At 53.2% G+C, this 20,677-nt stretch overlaps 1 protein-coding gene across 1 annotated transcript in view; it reads right to left on the reverse strand.

The window, feature by feature from the left end:
• Positions 1 to 20,677, reverse strand: part of RXRA (retinoid X receptor alpha) — a 70,861-nt gene that overhangs the window by 738 nt on the left and 49,446 nt on the right. The window contains exons 3-9 of the mRNA XM_065737338.1: positions 17,964 to 18,114; positions 16,961 to 17,140; positions 9,993 to 10,162; positions 5,875 to 6,004; positions 3,333 to 3,465; positions 2,300 to 2,391; positions 1,338 to 1,443 (exon numbers count right to left, since the gene is read on the reverse strand). Coding sequence (XP_065593410.1) covers positions 1,338 to 1,443; positions 2,300 to 2,391; positions 3,333 to 3,465; positions 5,875 to 6,004; positions 9,993 to 10,162; positions 16,961 to 17,140; positions 17,964 to 18,114 — 962 coding nt within the window. The remainder of the gene's footprint in view (positions 1 to 1,337; positions 1,444 to 2,299; positions 2,392 to 3,332; positions 3,466 to 5,874; positions 6,005 to 9,992; positions 10,163 to 16,960; positions 17,141 to 17,963; positions 18,115 to 20,677) is intronic.

The following is a 20,677-nucleotide window of genomic DNA, read 5'->3' on the forward strand; positions in this document are numbered from 1 at the left end:
GGAGAGTGCTGCAGCTCTCTGCTTGCTCAGGCCGAAGGGAAAGCAGCTGGGGAATGGAAGGGGGTCCTGGGGGGGTCAGCAGGACCACCCTGGCAGCCCCCCACTGCCCACCAGAGGGGAGAAAGGCCCTTTACCTGTTTGATTAGCTTTAGTGCAGCACAGTCAGGGCTTCGATACAAGCAAATGCCAGGACAAAGCCAGCCCAGAGAGAAGGGGAGCAGAAAGCACACACACACACATCCAGGCTCAAACACACCGATGTTATGCACGCATGCACACTTCTCTTTCTCTTTTCCCTATTTTTTTTTTCTATTTTCTTTTGCTGAGCTGGCGAGAACAGCGGGAGCAGAGCCAGGAAAAACAAATCAGCCCTACCATCCCATTCAGGAAGTTTCACTTTAAACCAAACCAGATGATGGCTGCAGCCCTCGGAGACGTTTAACTGTGAGCTCACCAGCCTGCAGCACAGTGTGCTGGGGGGGAAGCAGCCACGATCCCAGCAGCACACACAGCCCATGCCCTCCCTGCAGAGCAGCAGGGAGCAGGCAATGCTCCACTTGCTTCCAGCCCTGGAATCCAGGGGATCACACTGTGCCAGGGGACAGGAAAGCATTCCTTTAGGAGCTGTGCAACCCCCAGGCTTGAAGCCCAAGAGTTAACCCTGCTGGGCCCCTGGGGCTTATTGCAGTGGGTCCTATGTTGGAGCACCACGAAGCCTCTTAACAGTGTGTCTTTTTCCATCTTCCAGCACAATCATATGCAAAACCAGGTCCAATATACTGCCCACTGCATCCACTTCTTCAAGAGCATCCTTTCTCCAATCCACCCAGACCAGGAATCCAGGTGAGACATGAAGCCCAGCAGCTCAGGCTGTGTTTCCCAGTGCTCATGCCTCAGTAGTGCTTTCAGTACTTGGTTTCTCAAATGGCTGTCAGTCTCTTAACTGGCAGTTGCCAGCTTCGAGGCTGTAACTGGGAAAATGCGCCCACTCAGCTCCAGAGCAGTCCAGGAAAGCATTCCTAATTCCCCCTCCCATTCCCAGCTGGATTGGGGGAGGGGGGAGGAGAGAGGAGCATCAATTGAGGCTTTCACTTCCCAGCAATGATGCTCATCTGCCACTGAAAATTAACTGTATGTGTGTCTTGTTTCAGCTGTGGTTTGCTCTCCGTGGTTTCCAAAAGGGAAACGATACCCCTTACCCCTGTGGGCGTTCCACCAGAGCCAGGGCTGCCTGAGACCAGTCCTGCTGGGCTGTGGGACCATGCCTAGCAGGGGGACAAAGACTTTTCTCCTCTTCTCAGGGGGCAGTGAGGTGGAGCAAGGAGGCAACAACTCACCTTCCTGGCTGGTCGGGGTATTTGTGCTTGCAGTACGCCTCCAGCGATGCGTACACCTTCTCCCGTAACGCCTCCACTTCAGCTGGGTTGGAGAGACCTTTTGAGTCTGAAGGATGAGGGAAGGAGAATCAGTCTCCAGCCCTGAGATAGGCACAAAGTCTCCCCGTGCACCCTGGTGACCCGTTTCACCCCACCCTGTACCCCAACCCCAACCATTTGTCTCATTCCACAGACTCTCTGCAGAAGAAACTGAAGCCTTCTAGGCATGGGCTTGGGGGATTTCTCCCTCTAACACTGAGCCCTGCAGCAGAGCTGTAAGAAAAGCCCCTGCTCAGGGTCCCATGATGTGACAAGGACCTGGATTTAGCAGGGACAAAAGGGACACGCAGCAGTCGCTGTCCCCAAGCACATGCACAACAGGAACCTCTCCAGATTTCCCTTCTTTTACCAAATACGGCTAATCCCAAATTGCAGACAACAAATTGCTGGTGATTACAAGAGGGAAAAAGAAGTCAAGCTGAAAAACGAAACCAAGAGACAGCGCTGAACCCCGCTGAAACGCCTGGCGTGGGATCAGGGAACAGGGACAATAATAATAACAACGTGTTCTGACTTTGCCCTGATCCATACCTTTGTCTTTCTTAAAGGCCTAGATCCACTTCTGCTCCTGTTTAGTGACAACTCCCTAAAGCACCAGAACTGTACAGCTGGGATGCTGAAAATGGGGATCAAACCAAAGCCCCTTTGGACTGAGAGGGGAAAAGTGCCTCTCAAAAAGGAGACCCGGAGCACTGGGGGCAATGCAAGGATCCAGACCCTGCCCAGGCACAGGACATGTCCATAAGCTGTCCCTGCTGCCCCGTCCTCAGCAGTGAGCACAGTGAACTGCAAGAGAGCTCTATGGGTACTAAAAGGAGCCTGAAGGATGCAGTGGCACCACAGGAGGAGGGGGCTGTACGTACCGGGGTTGAAGAGGACGATGGCTCGCAGGCAGCCCAGCTCTGTCTTGTCCATCTGCATGTCTCGCATCTTTGACACGAGTTCTGTCAGTACTCTGCAAAGGACACGAGAAGCAAAAGCGTCAGCATTAAAAAGAAAATAAAAGGTGTGAGACCCAGAGCGAGGTGCGTGTGTAATAAAGTCACGGAACAGGGCTCGCTTAGACCAGGATGTGCCCTCATTTTAATCCTGTATCAAAAAATCATTCGTCAGGAACATCAGCAGTTCCTGTGAGACAGAAGGACCCACTTCGTGCACTCACTGCGAATCCGACACCTGACAGAGCCTCCTAAAAATAAAAAGTAATAATAAAAGAAAAAAAGGCAGGTATCTAAAAGCAATTTCCTCTGCTGGTAATTTTTATTACTCCCTCTGCTCCCTCTGCAGGTGCTGGTCTTGAAATATTTTCCAGTGATTGCCCAGCGTTTCCTGCTGGAGCCTGCCATGAAGTCATGAGCTTGCACTTATGACCTCACAGGAAACAAATGATGTCACCCAGCGCCAAAGAATGATTTCCTTGCAAAGTGAGAAAGCACGAGTGATTTGGTTCCAAGTCAGCACCTCACGATGAGGTCGGGGTGGAGAAATCAGTCACAGTGTGAGTGCTGCCCGGAGCCATGCTGGGGGGGATGCACTGCTTTGAAACACTTTCCCAGAGCTCAGTGATGGAAGAGCTGTTGGGATGAGCCTGTGGAACGCACTGGGTACTTCTGGTGCTTTCTCACTGTGAAAATAAAACCACCTCCAGGCCCAAGTGGAGATGGAAAGAAAGAGAAGCCCCCTCGTAACACTGGGAGGCATCTGGACCCCGTGGGAGAAGCACTGCTTTGCAACGGGCAGCAATCTCCGTGGCTATTTTGGGCTGCTGGGCTCTGCACGCCACGTGATGTGCCCGTAGGATGCACCAACCCCAGGAGATCCTCCTCTGGGAGGACATTGTCCCCCAATCCTCCTCTGGGGGACAATGGGCACAGGGACAGAGCTCTGTTCTCCCACCTGTCGAAGATGGCCCCGACGCCGGCGCTGTGCGCGCTGTTGCGGTGCACGTGCAGCCCTGTGGCCAGCAGGATCCCGTCCTTCACGGCTATGGAGCGGTGGGAGAAGGAGGCGATGAGGAGCTCGTTCCACCCTGCAGAGAAAACAACAGAAAGGCCGTGGGTCAGAGCCACACGTCCTCAGGGGGTGGGTGGGAATCAGCCCCGCCACTGCCCTGGCACCAGGGTGAGATGCGTGGCTTCTGCAGCTCAGTATCTGGAGGAGCAACACCGCTGCACGTGGCCACGAGCACGGCCTGGGGAGCAGCTTGGGCCTTATGACAGAATACACCACTTCAGGAGACAGGAAAGTGTGCATCTGCTGAGCCAGGGCACCGTGGGAGCAATGTGAACTCACTACAAATGGAAAGCAGCCCCCACCCACCATCCTCCAGCTTTGCTCCCACGTGACATCTTTTCATGAACCCGTTCCCAGAGGAGCTCAAAAACACCTGAAACAGACCCAGAAGGAGAAGAAGTGCTGTCAAGTTCGGAGAGCTGATGTTCTGACAGCTTCCCATCTGCAGAGGCATCTTTGGTTAAGACAGCTCCTCTGCAGCCCTCACCGTGTGCCTGATTTACCCAGCCCAGATGTCCAGAACTCAGATCTGTAAAGCACGGCCCAGAATTCTCCATTTATATGACTTTTCATTTTTTTTCTTTTCTTTTTCCAGGCTGGAAAAGCCATGTGAGTACGTCCCCCACCTCCTCCTTCCACAGAAATGTGCCTTTTCTCATTGACTGCAACAAACACAAGGTCCACGCGTGCTGTATTTACCCACGTTGCATTGACGGGTTGTGCCACTAGAAATGTTAACAGGGAATAAAGTTCACTGTTCCTTAAGTGGCCACAGGATGTTTCCACCCCAATCAAGGGACCATTTATTTGGTTACACGCTGGGTGAGGTCTGGCACTTGCAGAGGGATTGCAACACTGAGAAACCCAAGAATGGAGGAGAGCCTGCAGGAAGCTGGAGGGGACCAGGAAGATGGTGACTCATGGAAAGGTGCTGTGGGCTCAGCCCTATAAAAGGAGCCACAAAACCAGGTTCCCCTTCTCAGCCCTTAAAACGTTACTGCAGTCTCAGAGGTTTGGTAGAAAGGAAAGTCAGGCAGAAGCGGCTGAAAAAGTTGGGTTCCCTCCTCCAAAAAGCCCAAAAAGGGAAGATTTTAAATGATTCAGGACTGCAGAGGAAAGCTGCTGCCACCACCGAGCTCCTCCATGCGTGCTCCACTTAGCTTTGCCTCAGAGGATGCATGAGTGCACCTGATGGAGGCTCTTAGCTAAATTTTAATACTTAAATATTTCATGGGCAGCTGTTCTCTCGCCACTCAATAATAGATAAAGCCACAGCTTAAAGGACTTGGGGGAGGTTATCTGAGGTCCCTACAGGGATGCTGGGAGTGGGGAACCCATGGGAGCTCCTCGTGCTCAGGAACCCATGACAGAGCCCCATGATGGGGTCTGCAGCCCCACCCTCCCCTCACCAACACAGAGATAGCATCGGGTCACAACGTACCCAGTTCAGCTTTTTTTGGTTATTTTTTGTTTTTTGGGTTTTTTTTTTACAAACAATTGCAGCAATTACAGAATCACAGAACTGTTTGAATTGGAAGGGACCCTTAGAGGCCATGTGGTCCCACTCCCTGCACTGAACAGGGGCACCCACAGCTCCACCAGGTGCTCAGAACCCCTCCAGAAAAGACAGGAATTTTACAACTACCAAGGTCTCTTCCTTTCCAATCCCTATTTCATCCTTCCCACCGAGTATGTCATTCGCTGGAAGGGGTTTCCCATGTCCCACCAGCAACTCTCCTGTCCCTTTGTTCCAGGGAACAAAACTCTGCTGCACTGACCCAAAGCCTTTGTACTCACTTCTCTGATGACTGGAGCTATGCAAAGAGCTTTGTGCCTATAACGTACCCTCACTGAGTCTGCTTGTAATTTCCTGACCCGCCAGCCCTCTGCAGGACCTGCCAGCAGCTGGGGCTTGCTTTTACTTGCTGGAAGAAGACCCCTTTCCCAGCTAACTGCCTGTAACCTCCCAGAGCCCTCGCTCCTCCAGACCCCCTGCAGAATAAGGAAATTTAAAATAAACCTGAAGAACTTCATTTTCATCTTGGTGGGTGGGAGAGGGAAGGCGATATATTTTTCTCCCCTGTCTGCTTTTAATTATGATCAAATACTGCAGTTCTACGGCATTTCATGCAGACCTAAGCCCCTCTGTCTTTCCAGTCCCGGCTCAGGAGGATGCTGGCGCATCATGCCCTTCATTTCCTGAGCATCTCATTCATCACACACAAGGCCGGGCCATTTTTCAGCCCACTGGCAGCTGGTGCAACATTCTGGATCCCATTCAGCATCACATCCCTCGGGGCTTTTTCAATCCTAGTTAGCAATTGAACGATCCGAAGCTGTTCCTCAGAAGCAGCTAAAGGCTTTCCAGTTACCAACACCCAAATCCCAGCACGACCACTGAGGGATACGGTGCACTGGGGCTCACCTGCTCGCAGCAGGATGACCTGGTCATCCAGGGGCAGCTCTGAGAAGTGTGGGATCCTCTTGGCCCACTCCACCAGGGTGAAGAGCTGCTTGTCGGCCGCCTGGCAAATGTTCGTCACCGGGTCGTTGGGCTGCAAAGAGGAGATGGAAAGGTTTGGAGACAGCAAGGAGAGAGGTGGGAGGAGGAGGGAAAGGGCTGCTGCCTGCTTGCTGCCCGAGTTTGGGAGCTCTATGCCCATTCTATGTGGGCACCATCTGCAAGGACCTTGCAGCGTGCACACCCCCAGTGCTAGGACCTCCTCACCTCCTCACTGCACCCCACAGCGTGAAGCGGGCATCACAGTAAGGAGAAAAACCCTCTGCTTTGAAATATTACCCAGTAACACAAACCATCTGCTCTCAAGGAGGACAGTCAGCCTAAACACACCAAATCCCTGTTTAAAGGAACTGCTAACAGCTCAAGTGGGCTTGTGATTAGGAAGGGGAAGAGACCATCTAACCCCAGTGAAGACAGACCTTGCTGGCAAGAGTGTGTATATATGGTTTACCTCTCTGGACAGGGATGTATGAGCCCCTCCACATATCCAGCTGTAATCCCCTGTGATACCTAGCAGCTTTGATTGTACAATTATTTTTCTTCCATGTCCTTAAAAGAACAGTTTCAAACTCAGAGGAGGAGTGTTTGCTGCACCTCTGGATTGCACGGGGCTGGGGCATGGGCTCTGTGCAGCCAAGGCAGGAGCTGCCCCGTGCACATGTCTGTGTCCCATGGTGTGTTCCTTCCTTCTCTCCTTTTCACCTTTTTTCTGCCACCCACACTGCTGACTTCTCACTTTTCTCCTCATATTCCCTCAGTACTGTGGATTTCGAGGTACCTGCCTAGCACACCATGGGACTCTGCATGCAGAGCATGGCCTTCACCCAGTGGCATGGAGGAAGCAGGAGGTGGACATGCCATAAAGGATGCATGGGCCCTAGGGCACTGAAAGGGAAAAGGTCAGAGAATAAAACATTGTGGAAGGAACCCTTCCCTTGCTGACTGCATTACAAGAGCTGACCAAGCGCTCACAAATGAAAGGGAGATGAGAAATGCTGCTTGGAGTAAAGCAAAAAGCCCTACAATTCTGCCTGGAGCCATCCCTATGATCCCCTGCTCCGGTGGCACTGCCATCCACTGGCAGCAAACACCATCTCTGTGCCTCAGTGGCCAACGTTTCCCCATCTCCAGGCTTAAAATAACCAGCATCTGGCACACCCACCCTCAAAGTATTTTCACCTGTTGCTCACAGAGATGGATGGGGACGGGCTGGCACTCAGCACCATGGGTCAGGGGGGATCCTTATGGGGAAGGTCCTCCAGCCCTAATGGCTGCTCAAGAGACCTTGGGCAATGCCTCACCCCTGGAGGTGCTCAAGGCCAGGTTGGGCAGCATGGGCAGCCTGATTTGACAGGGGGCAACCAGCCCATGGCAGGGGTTGGGGCCGGATGGGCTTTAAGGTCCCTTCCAACTCAACCATTGTGTGATGCTATGAATTCCCTGGGGAATGGCAGCACCCAGCTCCCACAGGTTGCATGCACCACGGCTGCTCTGCAGCCAGCACAACCTGTGCTTGGCTTTCCGTGCTAATTCCTCCTCACATCGCAGTTCCTGGCAGAATTTGAACACTGAGAGGCAGCTGAAGGTGGCACCCCCTCGGGCCGGAGGGCTCCGCTCACCTCCAAGAACGGCACTGAGGAACCATCCCCATGCATGGAAAGCAAATCCCCCCCTGCAGTAAATAGCAAGGGCACGGTGCCGGAGTGTGACAGAACGAAAGGACAGGAGGGCACCTGATCCTGCTGGAAAACCACAGCTTGGAGGCACTTCCAGAAAATGGTGACTTGAAACCGGCTGCTAAAGGCTGATTAAGAACTAATGGGGATAAAACCTCTCAGTTACAGGCTTTGCCTTTCAGCAGTCAGGAGCCCATACAAGGTAGTGCTCAGGCTGCTGGGGCACAGGGGCAGAGGCAAAGCCATCCTTCCCCACCACGGGCTTCATACTGTGACTGCACCCACCTCCCCTGGTGCCAACCGAAGTGCTGGGACACAGCCGAGCGTTCCCCCCACTGCCCTCCCCTTGAATCAGCCCCAAGAGCTGTGCTGAAGCCCTATGGCTGGAGGACAGAACAGTGCAAAGCAAAGGTACCTCTGCTCCCACAGCCACCAGGGGACGGCAGCAGGAAGGCACAAGCATGGGAGCACATAGGAGAGTGTCACCTGCGTGCTGCCACCTCCAGCAGTGCTCAGAGATGTGCCCAGGGCACAAACAGGAGGACCCAACATCCCTTGCTAAAGGAAACAGCTTGCATGCATCTATTAGGGACTGAATTGTGCCTTCGTGCCACAGTGGAGCATTGGAGGAGGGTAACACCTCGTCCCTCTCACCATCACTGCGCTGCTGATCTCATACAGCCACCAAGCCTGCTACAAATGTCACCTCATCTGCAGAAGCCCGACAGTAACAGGGCATTTCAACAAGCCTCCTGCTTCTATTTAGATGCAACACACATCCTTGTTCACAGTAATGCGTGTTGAATTATGCAGGAACTAGCTTTCAATTTGCTACAAGAGGCTGAGGAGACGCAGTGCCAGACGAAGCCATTTATTTCACCTTGCTCTCTGGGGTTTGTTTTCAAGCCAGCACAAGTGCTGCCTCCAACTCCCCTCCAGTATTTCCACTCCTGAGAGCTCTCCGAGCCCCTCGCTGGCCACGGCAGAGCTGCTCCCTCCAGCCAGGCTCCTGGCTATGGGGCAGCAGTGCCATGCTTAAGGAGCTTCTGAAGGAATTGGCTAAGCAAGGTGCTCAGCAAGCCACAAAGCACCCTTGCAGGTTAAGGCTAAAGAAAGCGTCCCCCTAACACACAGAACTCCCAAACTCTGCCAGGTAAGGTACTCCCTGCCCAGTCCTCGCCCGAAGAAAGAGGTGAAGTATGATTGTAGCAGAAAACAAATCCTGCACAGTCCTTCCATCTCCCTGAAACAGCTGCACCTCCCAGCTCCAGCCCCACACAGAGCCATAGGAGACGCAGAGATGCAAAGGGATGTTTCAGCACGTGTTCCTGCTGTCCTGGCTGAGGAAGCTGCGTGCTCCAGAGCTCCAGCTGGAGCCTAAGGGAGGGCTGGAGAGCCCCACACTTAGCAGCACACTGCTTTCATGGGAACTGAGGAATCAGCACTGCATCCTAACTGCTGGGCTGTGAGTGCTGCTCTGCAACAAGGCCCTTTTCGAGGGCTCTGCACAGGGTCTGTCCTAGAAATCAAATTCCAGAGGATAGAATGGCTCTCACATTTGCAGGCAGCTGTTTCACAGCGAGGCTTTCTCAAAGCAAAGATGCTGATAAGGGAATCTCCTAAGAAAAAGCACCCAGACAGTTTCCCTCTGACAGCTTCTCACTCTTTTCTCCTGCCAGCTCCCTCCTGTTTGCACAAGGCCCTGTGACAGCCCTGCTGCTTCCAGCAGGCCCTGCTATAACACAGGCATCCAACGGGAAAGGGACTTGAGAGCCAACTTCTACAGCTCTCCCCTCCTCACAGCCTCCCAGCTGCGTAATTCAGCACCCAAAGAGTCACGCCCCAATTTTACAGCTCTTATCTCTTTGCACTTCAGCCACAAAGCTCTGTTTACTGCCTTGATTGGACTATGAGCTCTTCAGAGCATGGAGTGCCTTCCTGCTTTTAGTGCTAATGGCTGTTAACTAAAACAAAATCTCCATGAGTCCTTTTAATTACACCTTGCAGTGTCTGTTCCTCTCTGCAGCTGTGGATTGAGCACCACTCTCTACGGCTGCGAGGCAGCAGAGCACCAGTGCTGCTGGTTGCACCGGGATGAGAGGTTTGCTTTCCTCAGGCTTTCACCTGAGCTCATCCAGGAGATGCATTGCTGAGCTCTGATTCCCACAAGCTAACCTTGCCCTGACCCAATACAGGCTGGCTGCTGGGTTACTGCCATGCCAACACCGAGCCCCAGCTCACCACAGTGCCCCTGTGTGAGGGACAGCGGGACCAAGGGACAGCAGGACCAAGGGACAGCAGGACTATTAGGGATGGGACAGTAGGACCAAGGATCAGGTGCCTCACCGAGCTCGGCGTAAGGCCCATGTTTGCCTCAATGTACGTCTCTGTCTTTGGCTCCACAGCGAGTTCTGCTTCCAGGATCTTCTCCACGGGCATGTCCTCGTTGGCGCTACTTGTGGACTCCACCTCGTTCTCGTTGCGGTCTTTCCCCCGCTGCCTCTCCTCCTGCACAGCTGGGGAGGGGGAAAAAAGGGACAGCATCAGCTCAGGGCTCCTGGCCGCGGTGCCAGGGGTGAGCTGGGACCCCGGAGCTCCACGGAGCCTTGAACACCTTCAGCATCCCTGTGAGCTGCAGAGCACACACACACACCTGCTGCCTTGCTCTCCAACCTGACCTTGCTCGTAGTGTGCTCAGTGGGTGCGAGGAATGGCTGGGTGCTGCTGCAGGGGGAGAAATCGAGGAGGTGAAGGGACAGCAGTAGGGAATCCTAAAGAAAAGAGAAATGGGTCACTTTGACGGATAAGTTTTGAGTCCAGACCATCTCCTGAAGCTGCTGGTGCTGGATTCCCACAGAGGCCCCTGGATCAGCTGCCATGGGACCGGCAGCAGGGTTGTGCCATCACACTCTGCTTGCAAATCAGGACCCAGCCCTCAGCTCTGAACAGACGGGAGAGACCTGCCTCAGGTCCCATGCAGGAGAAGCAACCTAGCCAGAAGCATGTCACATGCTGATGAGTCAATGTCTGAAGAGTACACAGATGAAAAACGCTTGTTAGATGCTAATAGCATTATTATTAATCATCTCCTTTTGAAGCCGGCGCAAAGCTGTCGCTAAACCTGGAAAGCAGCTTCATGCAGACAGTTACACTGGTAACTATCTCTGTCTCAATCACACTCCTGCATGCCCTAAATCCACGGTTCCCACAGGACACAGCTTGAGCAACAGGAGCTGCCACCATGAGAGACCATGGCCTGAACCTCCCCAGCTCTTTGTTCTGGGCTGAATGAGGCACTCAGCCACGTTGAAGCCTGCTATTTATTAACAACTACCCCCAACACTTTCCCTCTTTGCTGAATTCAAACCTGGCTGTGCGAAGTGAGGAGCAGCAGCAGGGGCACAGGCCTTGCTGCAGTGAAACCAGAGCTGTCTGCAGCACAATCAGACCCTTCAGGCTGCTAAACCAACTCCATCCCAAGTGCAAAAACATAAAAGCTAGAATGTAAAACTTACTCCTTGACAACAGGAAATTAAAGCACGTGCTATCCTATATGGACACTGCTCCCTTTAACGCCAGCCCAGTTTGCAGTGCCCTCCTGCTGCCCAGCACACCAACAGGACGTTCTGTTTGCTGGCTGAAAACTCTCCTGCAAAAAGCAAGAGGTTATTTTTGCAAACTGCTTTTAAGTGTATGAGCAGCAGAGGCTCCCGAGATTCGTGCAGTGTTTTCTGCTTGGCTGCCCAGGGCCAGGTAGGCTGCTGCTGTTAACACTCAGACTTGTGCAGAGCCTTTTGTCCATCTGGACCTCATCTGGTTCCAGTTCTTCTCTATTACTTTCTCAGGCCAACATCAAACTCTGCTTCAACCTCTCTACTCACTCCTACATGTCCTTAATGCCAACCAACAGCGCCGATGCCCCAGAGCTGCTCTGGGTGCATTAGAAGACATAAAACAGCTCCTAAATAACAGAAACCCCAAGGAAAAAGGTGAAATCAGGATCTGACAAAGTGACTTGCACACCAAACACCTGACGAGGGACAACGATGAGGGGACAAACCTGGAAGGGTGTGGGGAAGCTGATTCCTACAGGGCACGCAACAACACTTGCTGAGTGGTGAGGCTGAGCCCAGTGGGCAGAAACCACGGGTGGAAGATACAGATGGAAGGAGATGATGCATGGAAGGCATCACTGCTGCTGAGAAACTCCAGGGATAGGGGCCCATAACGTTACCCTGAAATGCTCAGGTGGGGCTGAGGGTCAAAAGAGGGAGCAAAGACTCAGTTTTTTTGTTCACATATTACGGGATATTTGCATGAAGTTGAAAACCTTCAGCAATGAGAAGAGCTCTCACAGTAAGGACCTGGGACTTCATCTCAGGAGGGCACTCCCCACTCTCACCAGGGATGAGTTAAAAAAAAAAAACAGCCCCAAAGTGGAGCTGAGCTGATGAGTACCGTTGGTTTTCCTGGATTTCTTTGTGGCTCTGTCGTTTCTTTTAATTATTTTTTTTTAAAGAGAATTATAAAGGTGGTCGTTGCGTGGCAGCTCACCTGGTAGTACTGAAATGGGAATGCCTCATTCTGCTGTACTTCCCAGAGGGCTGGTGGGCTGGGATGGATGGTGCTCCATCCCTCTAACACAGTGTTTGGAAGCAGAGATTATCATAGCATTGGGTGCTTGCTGCTGTTGCTGCTGGACTCTTGTTCCTTCCTTCCATGTCAGTCCCAGGCTTTGCTCTGTTTCTCTATATACAAAGACAAAAACTAGAGTCCTGTGCCTGGCTGCTCCAATCCAAATCCTCCCTGGTGACACAAGCAACGTGTATTTAAGAGGAAACAACTCAGCTCTGGAGAATGCTTCTGCTCCCATCTGACACGTGCTGGTGTGCAGATGGACAAGAACAGAGCACACAGCTCAGGGACCCAGAGGTCTCAGGACTGTTCCCAGCCACGCTGTCTGTGGCTGTAGCACAGCACTTGCTCAGCACTAAGAGCAGGAGGTGGAGCAGGATTTCATGGCTCAGGAACACTCCTGTGATGAACAGCATCTGCCCCAGCCCCATCTGACAGCTGTGCCAATGCTCTTCTTCATCTTCAAGGAAACTCATATGGTTGAGAGGGGTTGGTTGGGTTGGTTTTTTTTTACAGTGTGATTTTAACAGAAGGGAAGGGTTTAAAACTTGCAATCCACTTGAGGAGAAAAAAAGATATTGCAGTCAGAGCCTCGCCTCCTCCAGCTATGTCTCAGCCATGCCAAAGACAGAAGCTTGTGTTTTCCATGGCACCTGATGAAGATGTGCTCGTGTTATTCTGCTTGATTTGGCTCCTTCTTGCCTAAGGCTGCTCGCTGTCGCTTTGCATCTTGCAATCCCAAGCCCATCTGCACATCCCCAGGACAAGCACTGCAGTGTATGTGCTCAGACCACTTTTTGGCAGCTTCTCCCTCTGAAAGAACCTAAAATGCCCCATCCCATGGATTGCAGACAACACCGAGCTGCCCAACTGCAAGGGCTGGATGTGCCAAAAAATGCAGGATCCACCCACTGCCAGCATGCACACCAACACGAGGTGTGCTGCCTGCACCACTGCTGCAACAAAACGTTGGTGTTTCTGACACTGAGTCAGCAACGTTTTGCCAAGAGCTCAGATGAGTGCACAGGGAGCAGGGGTGGGCTGTGTGCATGGCCACGGATTGCCACCAGGCAGCTGAGCTGTCCCCACCACCAGTGCCACGCGTGTCTGCGTGCTTGGGGAGGGCTTGGTGCTTTGTAATTATGGCTTACCCTGACTCGATACAGACAAACGCTTCCTTCCAAGATAAAAATCCATCCTTCCAGGAACAATGCTGGCATGGCTCTGTTTCTTTTCTTGAGGGAGAGCAGTTCCCCAGACCTTGAGTCACTGAATGCTGACCCAATGGGATTTTCTCTGGGGTCAGATGCTGCAGGTGGGCTCCACAGGGCAGAGACCTCGCTCAACACAACCCTGGGCACAGCAGAAGGACAGCCAATGATGGACAGAAAGGACACGTGAGGACGATGGCCCTTTCCAGCTGGCTGCAACTGGGGTGGATCTGGGGACCTCACCAGGGTACTGGAAGATGACACTGCTCTCCACCACACTTTGGGATGCTCTTTGTTTGGGGACCCAGAGGCTGTGGTGGCCTCTGGGACTCAACCCTCCTTGGCTCTGTCAGAGCCTACAGCGAGTGGCTGTTCATTTCCCAGGTGCTCGGGGAGGGTTTATTGGGGATTTCCTTTTCCCCAGTGGTGGAATTTATTGGGATCTGCTGTTTTTTTAATGAAGCTGCATCATAGCTGCGCATCAGCAGCATCTTGAAGTGCTTATGCCTCAGGTACCCGTTTATATTGAAAGTGCTGCCACAGGAAACTAGTTCTGAGCACATTTCTTCTGCTTTGCCTTCATGTAGCTGTGCTTCCTTTTTTTCCCCCTACGTTGCAGCTTCTTATTACTGCAAACCACCTCAAAGGCTGTGATATCAGGAAACCAACGGCGCCGTCTCCTTCCACATCTCAACTGAATCCCACATTTGGTATTTCCTAAGATAGGCAAAATTCTGCTGAGACGCCACAGATGCAACGTTGGGGAAATGGAGGGTTAAAAAGCGGATTGAAGCATTTGCACAATATCAATCCGTGCAGGGAATGGCTTTGGAAGGTCACTTCACTCTCAAAACCTGGCCACAGCACTGCCGAAGCAATGAGAGAAGAGCACAAACCAAACCCTTTTTCTCAACCTCGGAGCGTTCTTCCAAACAACAAACAAACCCAGCATCGCTTAACTAACCAGCTGGTTTAAAGAGCAGCTCTTTAAAAGGATAGAAGAAACAAGCTCATTGAGCTGAAAAGCATTTTCCATTCCAAAATTACTCCTAAAAATAACTGTGCTCTTGAACTCTGCCCCTTCACTGGGCTATGGCCACTTGCCTGGCTCTGCATTTGCTCGGAGCACAGAGCTGAAAACCCAATTCCAATTTCTGTCTCCAGGTGGGCAGAAAGTTGCCTGGTAGACACACACCAGCACCCATCCCGCTGGGTGCCATCACGTGTGCTATTAGTGAGCCCTGTAATTTACAAAGCAGCCTGGAGACAAGAAGGAGGAGGAGGGATGAGCTGCACAGGGTCCCCATGGTGGCTCAAAGGAAGCATGGGAAAGGCCTCCTGGATGGCATTTCCCTCCTGGTGGCAATGCAAGGCTGGGGCTCAGCACGGCAACCTGCAGACATGCAGGGACCCCACTCCACCCCACAGCCAACACCTCCTACTGGCACTGCACCGAACTCACTCACTTCCCACCTTTTCCCCTTGAAATAGAAAGCTGCTGGCACGTAGAGGCTCTAAAGCTGTCCAGTGAACCAAGACCCACCTCGGACCATAACAAGTGCCAGATCAACACATCACACGTGTGGATGCAGACTGCCACCCTCACCGTTAGCAGACTCTGCATTAGTCCAGGTCCCTGATGGTAATCTGAATTCTGTCGACTCTCTGGCATTCACTGGGAGACAGCACATAAACCGAAGGCTCACACAACTGGCAGTAATTCAAGGGGGAAAACACTCCTGGTTGCTTATTTATTAGAGCCTCAATACCTCCAGAATCCCATAGGGCTCATACAGCATCAGGATCTGCCATAATGTTTTTACACAGGGAGCAGCCAGAGATGCACACTCCAGAAGGAATTCTTCTCCTGCATAAAGCCTGGATCCCTCAGACCAGGCTGCTAAAGCCTCCACTCAAACAGCTCCTTTGGTCCTCCCCCTTCCCAGAACCAGAGTGTAGAGCAGCCATTGGAGAATGATTGAAGAGTGACTCCTTCACTACTTCATTTGGAGGGTTTTGCTGCCCTTTCATTTCAGCAAACAAATTTGGGCTATAGGAGAGATGCTTCTCAGAAGGAGCCTGCTCTGCATTTATGGAGCTATAAATTAGGTCTCCAGAACGAGGTATTTTGTGAGGAAATGAGGCCCATTACCCCAGCTCTGTTAAAAGATGTAACAGCTTACACTGGATGATAAAAGCAAGTTCTCTTTTAAGTGAACACTGGGGCAAAATGAACCACTGTGCAGGGTGTAGCCCAGAGCTGCTCCCAAATGAGGTGCTGTGAGGACAACCACAGCCAAGGCTCGGGGTTGGCAATGGGGAAGGACAGCAGCAGTGGGACGGGTGTGATGGGACACAGATCATCTGCTGGCAACTCAGGTGGATCAGCACTGAAGTGCTGCTCAAAACCAAAGCTCGGAGAGCTCCAGCTCCAGGTGTGTGCAACAGCAGTGGGACATCTCTGCTCTGCCAGCAGCCTTACTGCTACCTGGGAAGCAGGGCACCAATCCTAGCTCTGCCAGCATGGGGACTGTACCCTATGAACCAGCAAAGCCCTCCTGGTGCCACGCCAGCACTGCCTGAGCGCACTCGGAGAGTTACGAAGCTCCCATCTGTCACACTTCTAAATAATTGGCTGATCGTTATGAATTCATTTGCTATTCACTGCGATAATGTTAATCAAGATGAATTAATAGAGCCCTCGCACTGTATGCGCGCTCCCCAGGGAATTCTGCCACCATTTAGAGATTAATTAATAGAGCTGTAACTTCAGCAGTGCTGCCCGTGCAACCGCTGCTGTTGGTGGGCATGGAGCAGTAACCCATCAAAGGACATCACTGCTTATGAACCAAGGGGAAGGAGAACCCACTCCCCTGAACCACACTGTCCACTCAAACGAGGCCTCTGCTCACATCCACACCAGGCAGAGCCACCTCCATGGTGCAACCCATCACTGCTTGCACCAGAAAGCTCCCAAGTTTCCAAGCACCAAAGCTGTGCAGGATCCGGGAGGGCACCCCGAGGGCTCTCCAGAGAGATGCCAGCAGGGAAAGGGCTCTGCCCGCCCCACTGAGGGTGTAAGGGGAGAAGGCAGTGGAGACCTGAGCAGCACCACGGGGTCACTTTCCCATCGTGCCTGCTAAAAGCCCGTTCTGCCAGCAGTTTCAGAGAGATGCGGTCAGCATTTAAAAAGAGCACTTCAAAGAGGCACTTGCCAGGGAGTTTCAGATCCTTCATTTAAATTCCAGTAAGGGGAAGGGATATCTTTTTACAAGACTGAATTTCTTCTTTCTTCCCAACAAGAAAAAAAAAAAAAACAAAACCATCCAGCACTGCTGGGGAACGCTCCTGGGTCAGCACAGTCCCAGCTACGGGCAGAGAAGGGACAACACGCACCTGACGGCCCCGTGTGTCACCCCAAGCACACAGCCAGGTGCCTGCAGGACACACAGCACCCCGGGGCCTTACCTTCCCGCTTCATCCCCATGGCAAGACACTTCTGGTAGCGGCAGTACTGGCAGCGGTTGCGCTGGCGTTTGTCGATCAAGCAGTCCTTGTTGTCACGGCAGGTGTAGGTCAGGTCCTTCCGCACCGTGCGTTTGAAGAAGCCTTTGCAGCCCTCGCAGCTGTACACCCCATAATGTTTACCTGCAGATGGGTTAAAGGGCTCAGCAAGGACGCTGGGTGCCCACAGATCCTTTGCTTTCCCTCGTCACGGAGCCGCAGCTCTTCTCAAAGGTCCCTTCCAACCCAAAGCCATTCTGTGATCCTTTCCAGGGCAGTGGATCCCTTCCAACCCCTACAATTCTGTGATGTGGGAGAGGCAGAGGCTCCTTGGAGTGTAAGCAAGGAAGGCATTGCCTTCACCAATCTCCCTAACACCAGGATGCCATGCCAGACTACAAACCACCCCAACCACCATTGGTTATCCATGCAGCAAGACTGGGGGCACCTCGCCATGACCCTCCCCAGCCCACCAGGGTGAGCAGAAGGCATCCCCCAGGACCACAAAACCTAGGCAGCAGGGCACTGACAGAGCTGAAAGCTTTTAAAATAGCATGAGAATAAAGGGAATTAGCACATCTTTATCTCCCACCAGTGGAGAGACTTCACAAAGCACTTCTTTTTTTTTTTTAATCTGGTGCTATGTGATGAGCCCAGCTACGGATCAAAGGAGGCAGAGAGAGGGACACTCAGCTAATGGCTGGTCCTCCCTGCTGGGGGCTGGGGTTAAAGCATGGGATTGGCTCTACCAAGGAGCCCGACAAATTGTTTACTTCTCTCATTACCATTAGGGCAGGGTGAAGGATGGGGAGGTCAAAGAGCTGAGCACATCTCACCTGGGAGAAAGCAAGACTGAGGAGGCTTTTCCTTCTCCTCGGGGCACTTTTGTCCCCAAGCAGGGGGATGGTGCTAAGGCCCTATGTGCCTTGGCACTCGCTGGCAGCACGCAGAGCAGGAGCAGCCTTACCTGAAGATCTGTCCCCGCAGATGGCACATATGTGCTTAGTGAAGGAGGCCATTGTTCCTGAGGGATGTGCTGGCACTTTGAGGACTCCGTTGAGCCCCAGGGGTGGCTTGATGTCTTCTGAGCTGCTGACAGGGTTCATGGGAGAGTTGAGCTGTGAAGACACAGGCAGGGAGCACGTGGGATTGGGTACAGGCAGGGCAACGTACAAAATAGGGGACAAAGAGCTTAAAACCCACAGTGCTGAGCCCAGAGATCAGTGAGCCAGGTGCAACAAGGCCTGGCTTTCCAGAGCTGCAGGTGTGGGATGCTTCCCTGCCATTAGAGCCTTCAGCAGAGCCCAAAAGAATTGGGAAATGAAGCAATGAAGGCTGGAACAGAGGGACTGGCATGGCCCCACAAGCAGCTCTGTGATTTCAGTGGAAGACTCCTACCTTGATTTCCATGTTCCTGGCAGGACAGGACAGTGCTCCCCCCCAGCACAGAGGGAAACTGAGGCACTGAGCTGTAAGACAAACTCAGTCCTGGTGATGGAAACAAGCTCACAGCAACCTGTGCTCTGCCACCCTGCCTCTGCCCATGGCTGCATAGCCCAAATAACCCACTGAGGTGGGAAGGAAGGGTGTGAGGACAGAGCTGCAGCCCCAGCCTGCAGGTTACAGGCTGCCGTCCTCAATTGCAGCAGCCATCTGCACCTTCACAGCCTCAGGGGTTTTCTCTGCCAATAGGATTTTATGCACAATGTCATCAGAAAGACCCCACTGCAAAATGCTCTTTGCTGTCACGGTGCCCTCCTGGACAGTCCCATCGAGAGGGGACAGGGGTGCAGGAGGGACCCCATGAGGGACAAAGCCCAGCCCAGGGCAGGTATAATGGGGTCCTGCATGGGCAGCCAGGCTTCTGCAGCTCCTGCCAACTGCTAAAACCAAGTGGGACAGGCAGAATTTGCATCTCAGTTTATTGTCTTTCTCTTCCTTAATAGAGACAATGGGCAATTGCATTGGTCGCTGATTAATTCAGGGAAGTCCCAGGGCTAGTGCTCTGTCAATTAGAAGACCACAGACACTCCTCTGACTTAAAGTCTCTGAGCTGGTAGGAACACTTGGCAGGCAGAGGGCTGAAAACCACAGCACACAGCGAGGCAAACCCACCCCGGCGAGCAGGGGTGCAGCAAGAGCATCCCTTGGAGATGTGACACAGCACCAGGGAGAAGGGCATGAGCCACACGGTTTTGGGGTCACTGACTCAAGCAACACCCCCTGAACCCTTTGTGGAGCCAATTGCCAGGTCCTACATCAGAGCTGGGACAGAAGATTTTAGATAGCTGCTAAAATAAGCTTTTCACCACCAAGCCCCCCCCCAGCCCCAAACTCCACATGAGAAGCATGTGAGCATCCCACTGGAGGGTACAAGGACATGGGGTGCCGCCACCCCCATGACTCAGTCCCTCTGGAGCTGAGTCAGCCCCAGGATGGGAGAAGTCACCAGTTCCCCCTGCAGCCCCAGCCCCACGTGTGCCACGAGGTTCCCACACCGCCCCGGCGCCAGCCCCACTCCTTCCCCTACAGCTGGCGTGGAGCCGGGAGCACGTGCCATGGGAGCACACCCTGCACAGCGTGGAGCAGGGACACAGAACTGCTGCTGCTCTGCTTCCCCAGTGACGTGGCAGCCCCATTGTGCCGGGACTCCTCGGCTCCTCTCTTTTCCCTTTTTAGTTCATTGCACGGGGGATCAAATCCCCTTTGGTTTAATGGCAAACAGAGCTTTCCTCTTTTTCCATCCGTAGCAGGCCCAGATTCACACAGCACTGTGTTAAAGGCTATGCAGGAGCCTAATCCTGTGTCTGATCCATGCCCCCAGGCACCCTGAGCTGCTGCCAGCAATGCCTGGGGCAGCACAGAGCAGGAGGGAGGAATAAGCCCCCAGCACGGGAAGTCCATCCCTTCCATCTCTTCCAGAAAATCATCCTTTTTTTATTTTTCCCATCAATTTTAGCCCTCTGGTCAGGCTGGGACTTTGCTCACACTGCAAACTGCTCAGGCTCTCTGCCAGCTTGTGCCCGGCTCAGTGCTACTGCCCCTTCCCCACAGGGTCCCCAGCAGCCCCCTGGGAGCCGGGCTGCATCTGGAGGCTGTGTGAGATCCCGGGCAGGAGGATGCTTGAGGTCAGGACTGATGTCTTTTGGCAAAGCTGAGGCCGGGAGGAGCTGGGTCAGAGCTCACATGGGAAGAAACAGGAGAGGGAAACGCAGCCGGGATTTTGGGAACTGACATCTCCGTCCCACCCCAGCGCGGCCGCCCCGCACCCTTCTGCTCTGCTGCCTTTCCAGAGGCAATGAGGCATGGCCTGATGGCAAGTGGCATCTGCCATCTGATGCAAACCACCTTCCATCAGGGCGATCCCCACCCGGCGGCTGGGGCCGCACGCCTCATTACCCCCGGCGCTTCGCCGGCCGGTGCACGATGGGGGGACTGCACTCCCTCCTCTTCCTCCTCTTCCTCCTCCTCCTGCGCTCCTATGCAGGCCCAGGTAGGCACCTCCTGCAGGGCCCGGGCCCTAATGTGCCCAGACAGGGGACAGATGGCAGGAGCCATTAGGCTGGAAACCTCCCTGCCGTCTCCTGGAGGAAAACCACTTAAGACACGTCCGTGTGTGAGCGGCGGTGCCGGCACCGTGCCGCCAGCTCACTCCCCAGCACCATCTGACCACGCTCTCAA

This window comes from Cyrtonyx montezumae, unplaced genomic scaffold (assembly GCF_038088225.1).
Source record: "Cyrtonyx montezumae isolate F1298 unplaced genomic scaffold, pur_monq_1.0 scaffold_20, whole genome shotgun sequence".
Lineage (NCBI taxonomy): Eukaryota > Metazoa > Chordata > Aves > Galliformes > Odontophoridae > Cyrtonyx > Cyrtonyx montezumae.